The 11,490-nt window shown below is 35.8% G+C and overlaps 1 protein-coding gene across 1 annotated transcript in view; it reads right to left on the reverse strand.

Annotated features, from left to right (window-relative positions):
* The window catches only part of LOC145242568 (BTB/POZ domain-containing protein KCTD9-like), an 86,713-nt gene extending 83,122 nt beyond the window's left edge, over positions 1-3,591 (reverse strand). Inside the window, exon 1 of the mRNA XM_080105658.1 lies at positions 3,191-3,591. Within this exon, the coding sequence (XP_079961784.1) occupies positions 3,191-3,259 (69 nt within the window). The 5' untranslated portion in view covers positions 3,260-3,591. The remainder of the gene's footprint in view (positions 1-3,190) is intronic.
* Positions 3,592-11,490: the final 7,899 nt, after the last annotated feature.

An 11,490-nucleotide genomic window follows, 5' to 3' on the forward strand; every position in this document is an offset into this window, starting at 1 on the left:
AGAGACAATAGATTTTCACAAGATTGGTATCGTTTTGAAGCTCGACCCTCCAGATGACAAATATCGAAAAATTGGCTAAAATCATTAATTCCTTCACCCTCAACTGGACACTTTTCTACAGAGAAGGCTCGCTTTTTTTGCCAATATTTTCAAAAGTCATCCCCTCCTTTCGATTGACTATCTTTAATTTAAACTTTTGCCACTTCCGGTTTGGCGATGAGCACAACGGCAAAGACGTCACGTTTTTTGCACAGTCTTTTCCCTCCCCTCCTTTGTGGTACAAGCCTGCCTGCCTACTACCACTTTTTTTTTTCTTTATTCTTTGCTCAACACACACCTCCAAACACCCGGGCAATGCTGGGTACCCAGGCTAGTATAATAATAAATACGAAATCTGCATTCATTAAAATATCATATTTAAGCGTATTTTACAACCGGGTGGCCTGCTAGTATATATATAATTCTATAATATATATAATTCTTAGAACCTTTTATATACTTCCTAGATTATAATATCTCCAATTTACGAGAGGAAGTTGTGTCTATCTTTTATTTGAGCGACTTTTACACACTGTTTTTGTGGTATTTCCTGGTCTCCGTGTTTGTTTTGGTTTTCAGTATAAACGCGAAACTGAATCCCTAAATCCATAGCAAAAGTGTCTACCTGGCACTCGTGCAGGGAGGTCCAGAAAAACAATGAACTGTGATCAATGCGGGGAAAACCCATCATATCAGACAATTGCTATTCATTTGGACACTCCCCTTTTTATGGGAAGCTGGTTTTCTCCAACATCTTGAGGAAACTGGTTTGCAGCCAAAGTTAAGTGTGGGATGATGTTTGACCTCATTAAATTTACGCACCTGTCACGTAACTTTTTAATCGTTTAATTTCAACTGTTTTCACTTCCGCTGCCCTCGTAGCATTGCGGTAAGTTATCAGGCTGTAACTTTTTATTTTCCGCCTTTCGTCTCAACGGTTGAGCCTACCTACCTACCTACCAAAACTTTTTTCTTTTACACCTCCAGACACCCGGGCAACACCGGGCACCCACGCTAGTCTATTTTATAAAAGCAAAAATGTGTGTTTGTGTGTGTGGCTCTTAGTGTGTGGATATTTTTTGTATGTCCGGTAAAGGCTTTTGGGACGGGGGGGGAGGGCATTCATTCTTACTTTTTATATACTCCCTAGATTATAATATCTCCAATTTACGAAACAAGGTCATGTCTATCTTTTATTTGAGCGACTTTTATTTTATAAAATTCACGCTATCCCATGGTTCCACATGTTTGTCTGTGGTTTTCGTATAAAAAAGCAAAATTAACGACTGCGAAGGCAGTTTTCCGGCTTCGTGTCGGAGGTGTTCAGAAAGCTATGAGCTTTGATCACTGTGTGGAAAACCCCTCATATCAGACAATTGCTATTCATTTGGACACTCCCCTTTTTGTGGGGAGCTGGTTTGCCCAAAAAAAAAAAACAATAAGCAGAAAGCATAACTGTGTGATTTAATTTCTCTATGGCGTGATGTTTGACCTAGAAAACCAGACGTTTTTTAAGCGTTTAATTTTAACCTTTCTTACTTTTCTGCCCAGTTAGCGTTGCAATAAGTTTTCACGCTTTTTTTCCGCCTTCGCCGCAAGGCTTCGGGTTCGAGCCTATCTGCCTACCGAAACTTTTTTTTTTCTTTTACACCTTCAAACACCCGGGCAATGCCGGGCACCCCCGGTAGTCTTAAATTCTAAAAACTACACACAACAGCAACTAAAATATAAAAACATACACAACGGTTTCTTTCTTTTTTTTTCTTCTTCATTGACAAAATTAAGTTGCTTTTTTTTTTTTAGTATCTTTTTATGGAAATCTTTTTTTTTTTTTTTCACACAGTGAACACCACTTATCAAGGCCTGGAAGCCACTCAGGGATAAGGGTTATTGCAAGTACATTACGTTAGTGTGGAGATTTGATGAAGTGTTTACTTAAGGGGGCGGTTCATTAGGAATTTGTTAACGTTGGACTTGAAGACATCCAAGTTGTAGTCCGGTGGGAAGCAGGCAGATGGAACAGAGTTCCACAGGCGTGCAGTTCTAAGAAAAAAGCTTTGTTCATGGAATCCGCGTTTTGATTTAGGCACAGATATAGAGTGGGGGAAATTTTTCACAGTGGATTCAGCTAGACGGGTGTTTTTCGTGAAAGATTGGTGAGGGGGGACAAGAGATTGGAGTTCAGACGCAATTTTACCCCCACCTTTCCTTTGTCAGAAGTGCGGAGGGTGAATCCATGAAATGTGACCAACTGTTATTGTTTGTCAACAGTTTTTTTGTGGGGGGGGGGGACAAAATAATTATGATCGCTAATTTATTTTTTCATTTTATTTTTATAGTGCATTGTTTTGATGGTTTTATTTGGGAGGGAGGGTAAAGTGCAGAATGTCGCTCAATCCTCGTACGACGTGCATATTAAAAAATGAGGAGATAAAAGTGTGTTTCAACTAATTGTAAAATTATTTTGTTTTATTTTTGAAAAATGGATAGTTGATCTCTCTCTCTCTCTCTCAAATTTCAAGCACATATATATATATATATATATATATATATATATATATATATATTTCATCCCGGGACTTAGAGTTAGTGTTTTGGGATGGGATTAATGAAATCATATCTTTTAAGCAAACTCCACTTCCACAATCTTTTATATTTTTCAGCAGAAATGAATACTAATACTAGTGCTAACAACATGTCCAATATTAACCCTAAATCCGGAATGACAATACGAGATAAAATAATATAATATATACGAATTTGCCGAATTCTGAAAAAGATAAATGCATTAGATAAATCGCATTCTTTTAACTAATTCTTAGTTTTAATATTCGTCCAGAGTGGAGGGGGGGGGGTATTATGTACGCTTACGTTTGTTTTGTTTGTTTGTTATGGGTTTCTTTTTCAATTATTTGCAACAGTATAATTCTAGTAAAGTTTAAAATATTGTTTTTAAGAATAAAATTTACGACAAACAATTTATCCACGTCGATCCTCTGTGTGAGTTTGTTTATTTACAAAAAAAAAAAAGCTTTCACAATGCGGGTCTTTGAATACGTGTTACTTGTTAGACGAAAAAAGACAATACAAAACGCGGTCGCAGGATTGGATATAGGTAAATCTACGTAAAATAAAATAAATACAAAATTACCTTGCCGTCTGTACTTGATCCATTCGGGAATATTATAACCCTCTTCATTTCTTGTAACAATGTTGGCATTTAAAAAAGTACCCAGTAATATGTTTTCCTTAAATGTATATGAGGGTCTCAAAAAAAAAAAAAGCAGTCGCCCTGCTGAGATCGAGTACCAGGGCCGCTAATATCATTACAAACTATAAGTTACAAATTATATATTTTATTTATTTGGGATTACCGGATTAATGTATGCGCATATTTGGTTTTTATAATAAACCACGCATTTATTTTAATTTACTTATAATATTGCTACTCGGTTAATTAGATTTTATTCTTTGTTTCCTAGTAGAAGTAAGGAAAAAAATACAAGATACCGGTCACATGGTTTGTTTTTTGTCGATGATGTAAGAGGTAATAACCGGTGTAAAAGGTAAAAATGTCACCTTGTTTATTTACCGTGTATACTCAAATTGCTGCTTATCGGTTATGGCGACAATTAAAATTTTTTAAAGAATATTGAAAAGTCTGTATCATGTCCGTACTCGTAACACAACGAAAATGTCATTTTTTAAAAAAAAATTACGTAATTTGATCAATCAGATTTTTTTTTGTTGTTTTTTTTTTTGTAATTTTTTATTAGCATTTTCCTTTAAAATGACGACTTTGGATGTTTTCGGCTATGCTGTAAACGAATATCGCATTAAAATTTTTCCACGAATAAGTAGTTTTCCAGATATTAAGAAATATAATTACTTACGTTAAAAGTGGTGGCCATGGTTGTACGCGCAAGCGTGCACATATTTTTGTCACTGGAATATTGTCATTGTTCGATAGGGACTAAGTCACCACAGAATTACCCCACCCTATATGTAACACGATGTAACTTTATTATAAATTAATGTTATCAGTATAACTTTTGTGCCTTTTAAGAAGGGCAAAATAAACCAGTAATAATTTTTTTTTTTTTTTTCGTCGAACGAAAATAATGAAATTGCGAGACGAAAATCGTGTTTACATAATTGGCGCTATAAAATGACGTTCCCATGTAGTAGACATTCTGAACATGAAAACATACCCGTGTTTAATAAATCTAGCAAAAAATCAACCAATGGTCAGATTTTCGTGAAATTTTCGATACTTCTCTATTTTAGAATGAAATTACATATAACAAGCAGTTTTCGTAAAATATACGAGGAGAAATGTTTTTTTAATGCGTTTCCAACCCCATATTTATTTTTTCGAAATTCGGACAAAATATATTTAAATCTATCGAATTTTCTATTTATTATGAAACATGAGAGTTCAAATAAGTAAAAAAAAAATTTTTTTTTAATTTAAATACACATATTAAACAAAAAATTTACCTTGAAGTTGCAATTAAAAAACTGATATAAACTTAATATTATTATGTTTTTTTGTTAATAGCGTTTTTTCGAATTAATATATACTATAATCAGTTGAATTGCCAAGAAAAAGAAACTTCGTAAACATTAATTAATTTTTAAAAGATTAAAACGATTAAAATTTCATTATTTCAAAATGCTCCGTTACAACATAGATTTTTAATTAATTATGTTTAAAAAAAATTTTAAATATTAAGTTTTAATATAAACATGACTCTTATCAGCTATTTTATCGCCAGATTAAAACCAATTTGAAAATATTATTGCACAATATTAAGCCTTTTGTAGCCCCCCCCCTCCATCATATTTTGTTTGTCTCTTTTTACCGAACAAAATAAGGAAGCCCGTAGGTAACCAATAGAACATTCCGTAAAACTGTATTTCATATTTAATATACAAATGTTTCTAATATTATTAATCATTAAACTGTGTAAATCTTAAAACCTAACAAAATTATAACAAAGATTAATTATTAATTGCAGTTTGAAGAAGATAAACAAAGGTTTTAAAAAATCATTAAGTCGCTTCTGCTTTTCCATAGTTTGTATAGTACACACAAATCTGACGTCATGGAAACATGCGGTCCAATCTTCACAATCATTTGGCAGTCCCTATTGTTCAACAACTTGATGTCAGCATACAGGTTTAACCTTTGTCCCTCTTGCACCTGGTTATAAACAATTTCAGATCGGCAGCCATAGATTGTCAATATGAGCCCTAATTGATATGCAATGCACTGACATTTTGTAATATGTGCACCAATCTGCCCCTGTGTATCTCCCCATGAGTACAGGACAAGTCTGCTACAAGGCTTATTAATGCAGAAAGCCCCAGCTCCCCAAAAGGGAGCTTATCATCGTATCACACGTATAACATACAGACTTTGCCACCAGAAGTGCCAATTTGAATAAGCACCCAAAAATCTAGTCTCCTTTTTATATTCAAATCGTTCATTTATTTCATAATTCTCGAATTTTCGAGTTTTCGTTTTTACCGTACTGTGTATTGATGTAAATATTGTTCGTTCTGTTTTCTGAACATAAATAAGTTGGTTAATTCATATTTCAGGCATCTAAATTACTTAATTAAGTTTTGACGGATTTTAGGATGACCTATTTTTACTTAAGCCATGTTTTAGTTTTAAAAAAATAAAAAATAAAAAACAAAAAAAACCATTAAGATACCCCCTTGACTTACATACTCCTGACTAACCTGAAAATCAGCAAAATTTCACCTCTTCACGATTGATGTTCCTAAATGCTCAAAAGTTTTCTAGTCTAATAGTTTCTTCACATGGACTACTAGAGTTTAGAATTCCCACAAATGTAGCAGAGAAGCCAACAAACAAAAAAAAAAAGGATTAAAAAAATCAAATATTTTATAAATGTTACTAAAGGCAAGATAAGTTACTTTGCTCCCTACTTGGATAAGTTTTTCGTGTTTATACTTATTTTAAAATGTTTATTTGGTTTGAAAAACAAGTAGTGTCAAGTTGGTAAGTTAAATCGACAACATGGCCGACAACAACATAGCGTCTTCGGAGTGTCAATAATGACTCAAAAGTCCAAAAGTCCAAAAATACTGATAGAAATCCACCCACTAAGCATCACAGTGACACTTATTGTGTGGATTTCTATTTGTTTTTTTTGTTTTTTTCTGTGAGGATTATTTTTTTTCTGACTTTAGAATGGTCAACAGATTTTCTCTCTTTTATTGTTACCTCAACTGAGGCAGAGATCTTTTCTTTTCTTTTTTTTTTTTTTTACATACTTATCAAGGCTCAGAGGCCACTCGAGGATAAGGGTTAAATAGTGTATAGTAGCCAATGGGGCAATATCATAGGAATCGTTAGTAGTGTAAATTTGGTAAATTGGGTTACTTAAGGGGAACGGCTCATCAAGAACTTGTTTATGTTGGACTTGAAGATAACCATATTGTAATCAACTGGAAAGCAGGCAAACGAAAGGCAATTCCACAAGTGTGCAGTTCTAAGAAAGAAGCTTTGTTCATGGACTCTATGTTTAGGTTTAGGCACGGATAAAGATCTGCATTTTCCTCTATCTGTGTTTCATTTATTTCATATTGTTATCCCAAGTGGAGGGGAGGGTTCTTCTTGCCCTCCTAGACCCATCACCACATGAACATAACAACATACTTTTCCAAAATGGAATTAATTCCATTTCTCACAACTCTGGAAGATGTCAGTGATTACTGTCCATTCATCTTTGATGACCTGAATTGGTTACAAAGCCAGCTGGCCCGTTTGTTTTCAGAATTTCCTGTCCATATGTTGAGAAAAACAATTCTTTTCTTTTTTTTTTTCACCAGATTTTCTAATTAAATTGAACCTGACAAGCAGCAAAGTCCCACCGTAGAGATCCTTATCCTGACATGCAGAAGTTCAAGTGTAATGTAAACAGACGTCTTGCTGCTCATCTCCCTACATAGTATCCCTGCAACTTATGTCCCTGATAGTAGCCCTTACATCAAAGTGGCACTGTATCTTGTTTGGGGTGAAAATGTAATTTAAAAAAAAAAAAATTTTTTTTTTGTTTTCTCAGAAAAACACTGTTTTGCATTAACCCTTTCTAATCCAATAATATTGTCATATGTGTATAAATAGGATAGATATTGTAGATTTGTGTGTGTGTGTGTGTGTGTGTGTGTGTGTGTGTGTGTTAGCTTGCTTCTGTGTCTATCCTTGGACCTCTATTGTTCCTGATATTCATAAACGACCTCCCTGATAATATTGTTTCGGAGATGGGTATATTTGCCGATGACACCACTCTCTATAACAGATATGAGGGGAAAACAAATGAACACATATCCAAGAAAATGGCAGAAACACTAGAGGATGACCTCCAATCCGTAGTGAAATGGGGACAAAAATGGTTGGTCTCATTCAATGCTGCTAAGACTAAGCTTGTTTCCTTCAATAACTACAAGAAACCTTCTCTACCACCAATAGCAATGGCCAAGAACACATTGCCTGAAAGTACTTCTTTTAAACTCCTCGGCCTAACGTTTACAGGGAATATGAACTGGAATAGATACATTGAGAGCATTGCCAAGGCTGCTGCAAGGAAGGTTGGCTCCCTCTACCGTGCTAGAAAACTACTTACGCCTGCCAGTATCCTATACCTCTATAAGGCAACCATTCGCCCATGTATGGAGTACTGTTGTCACATCTGGGCTGGTGCATCTGCTGCTTGTCTCTCGCTCCTGGACAGGGTTCAAAAAAGAGTCGCAAACCTGATAGGTCCTGAACTGTCATCTGGGCTTCAACCTCTGTCCCATCGACGAGATGTTGCATCCCTCTGCCTGTTCTACAAATACTTTAATGGTGAATGCTCTGACGAACTGCAAACACTTGTACCTCCCCGACGTAACTACCCCCGACAAACCCGACAAGCTACTAAGTCTCATCCCTTTACAGTGGAGATCCCTAGGTGCAAGAAAGCCTTTTACTCCAATAGTTTCTTCCCCAGAACTGCGGGTCTTTGGAACTCCCTTCCGGGATTCTGCTTTCCCAACTGCACTGATATGCAGAAGTTCAAGTGTAATGTTAACAAACATCTTTCTACTCTTCTCCCTTCATAATGACCCCGCTAATTAATTCCCTAATAGTAGCCCCCTGCTTCAAAGTGGCACTGTGCCTTGTTTGGGGTGAAAATTGAATAAAAAAAAAAAAAAAAAAAAAAAAAAAGTGTGTACATGACTCTGATTTGTTTAGTAATTATCTACTGAAGCTTTCAGCCCCAAATGCCTAAGCTAATTTGTTGGTGTTGTGTTGATGTGAAAGGAATATGCCAAAAAAAAGAGAAAGAAAGGTGTGTGTTTGAGTTTTTATAGTATTGTCTAACGCAAAGCAACAAAACTTTTGGTTAAAACGTCAAGCAGAGGTTCGCTAGTCACAAGTTGAGTCGAGTAGAGTCCGTTGTTCACAACACGAGATACACGTCAACGTTCTCTATTCGCATGTCTTAAACTCCCAGCGACTCGCCTTTTATGATGTTTCGGACACACCCAATTTGCATATACCACACAAGACTGCCCGAAATCTACGCATGACCGGAGGCTTTAAAAGACAACAGCCGCCATCTTGGGCCTCTTTTTTTTTCTGTCTTTCAGCTGTCAAGACAATTTCTCGGCCGTTTATGAGGTAGGTCCTCTCTATGTCTATCACAAGTATGTACAAAATTTTGCCTGTGAATATCTTCGCATCTGTGGTCAGCTGAAAGAAACTGCTGATTGGAGATTCAATGCGTAAAAATAACATCTACTGCTGCTGTAATTGACCATCATTAATTCATTCATTTCAAATGAATCAGATGGTTATTGTAGGTATATCTTTCTAGTTAGAATTCTTTCTAGAAAGACATCTATACTTATAGGAGGAATCATGTGAAGGTTGCCAACATCCCAAAGTGAGGGTGTTTCTGTAAACAAACTGGATTCGAACTTGTCACACTCAAGTTGTCATTTCGTGTCCTTAACCACTTAGCTAATATCATCTCCCATTCGCTGCTGCTAACAATATGTTCATGTTAGCTAACACTTGTTTTTATTTTTTATTTTTTTTTTTTTACAAAGAAGTCACCACTTATGAAGATCCAATGGAATGAATGTAAGGTGGTAATCGTTAATCGTGTAGATTGAGTAGAATTTGAATTATTTAAGGGGACGACTCGACAAGAACTTGTTTATATTTGACTTGAGGACTACCATATTGTAATCGGCTGAGAAGCAGACCAGTAGAACAGTGTTCCATAAGTGAGCAGTTATAAGAAAGAAGCTTTGTTTGTGGAACCTGCATTTGGATTTAGGCACAGATAGAGGGTGGGGGAAATTGTTGATAGTGGTTGTAGATAGTCGGGTGTTTTTTGTGAAAGTTTGGCAAGAAGGGGACGATAGATTGGAGCTCAGACGAGCACTTGTCATGAAAATAATGAGAGCAGAGACAGGCTCGCAACGTCTCTTCTGTGGAAAAGATATGGCAACACTACTCCATTTTAGGATGTACTTGGCTCTTGTACAGATAGAGGATTGCATTAGTAGTAAGATACCTTCTGGAGCAGTAGAGTGATCCAATAAATTTTCCAACGATCTGCAGTGTTGGATCCCTGTGACTGTTTTACAAGTACTTTAGTGGAATGTGCTCTAACGAATTTGTAGCACTTGTGTTCCATCAACGTAAAAACCTTCGACTAACCCAACAAGCATAGATGTACAGATAGAGGATTGTATCGCTAGTGAGATACCTACCATTTTTTCTTACTAAAGAATAATTAAAGGCAGGGGTGGGATCCTTTTTGGGGAAGATGATATCCTTTTCCACTGGCAGCTGCAATGATGACAAAGCATCATCTCATATTACAACGACATGATGAGGATTCAGAATAAAGACTGCATCGTTTTTAAGGGTAACTTAAAAAATAAAAATAAAATTTCACTCTTTGTCCTCATAGCCTCCATTCAGTCTTCAGAAACACTAGATACCTCATGTAAGATTAACCAGATGTAATTGAGAAGCAAGAGTTGCAGATTCCCCAACAAAACCTCTCATGAATCGGTACTACTTGATAATAGTTGCAAGAGGAAGTTCAGGGCGAGTGAAAACAATGCCGAGATATGCAAAGAGCACATATTTGGTATTCTCGAATGTCATCCATTTATTACTGACTAGACTTAATATTGTTTAATTTTGGTGATTTAATGGGGAAATGATTAATTTTGGTGATTTAATGGGGAAATGATTAATTTTGGTGATTTAATGGGGAAATGATTAATTTTGGTGATTTAATGGGGAAATGATTATGCAATACCATTATACTGTGACTACAAGGTACCTTTAATAAGTTTCCAGAGTTTTTGTACAGACATTTAAAATTGTTGCAGACTCTTGAAAATTCAGTATGTTATTGCTATACATCTTCTAAGATGACCAACCAATTTTTATGATTTCAAGTTCAAATGAACAGCTACAACAGAAATTGGAATATACCATACTAAAGCCTAATTTTCACAGCTGATGAATTTCAAGAATTCAATCTTGACGCGAGGACACTGTAGAAGAACGATATGCAATAAAATTCTGTTTTAAACTTGGAAAAAATGCTACAGAAACGTATGGAATGCTTTAGACTGCTTTTGGACTATCTTGCATGAATTGAGCATCAGTTTTTAAGTGATATAAGAGATTCAAAGAAGGCAGGAAGTCTGTGAGGGATGATGAGATGTGTGGGAGGAGTAAAGAAGTCAGAACACCAGAGTTGATTGGCCAAATAAAGAATTTCATGGATAAGAACCATCGTGTGTCTATAGAGATATTAAGTGTACAGTTTGATGTCAGTGTGGGAACCATACACACAAGTATTCACAAGGAACTGAAGATGCGTGAAGTTTATCCCAAGGGTGCTAAGAGAATATCAGAAAGAAAGACATTGTCATGACAGCAGGGAGATGGTCAAGCTGATCAATTCAGATCCCACAGTCTTTGATGATCTGGTGACCTGCAATGAAATCGCATGCCTTTTTAGTATTGCCAGTCTCTTGGAGAGACGACATAGTATTTGACACTATACTCCTATTTCAAGAACTCGAATTCATTTTAAAATTTATATTGAAATGTATTTTCTAATTCCATTTTGTTAAATGTAATATTTCCTTTGACAGTTTTCATGATGGTGGGATCGTTCTACCACTCCAATAGATATCTCACTGCTGATGCAATTTTCTACCTGTATAAGAGCTAAGTATGTGTAAGGATGGAGTACTGTTGCCACATCTGGGCAGGAGCTGTTAGAAGCACCTTAACTGGAATTATTTCAAAATAAACTTCGTAGCCTAATGGGAGATGCTCTTTTCTCTTCCCTGCCACCTCTTTCCCACAGAAGAGACATTGCGAGCCTG

The sequence above is a fragment of the Euprymna scolopes genome, chromosome 21, assembly GCF_053919585.1.
Source record: "Euprymna scolopes isolate OS-2025 chromosome 21, ASM5391958v1, whole genome shotgun sequence".
NCBI classification, from domain to species: Eukaryota; Metazoa; Mollusca; class Cephalopoda; order Sepiida; family Sepiolidae; genus Euprymna; species Euprymna scolopes.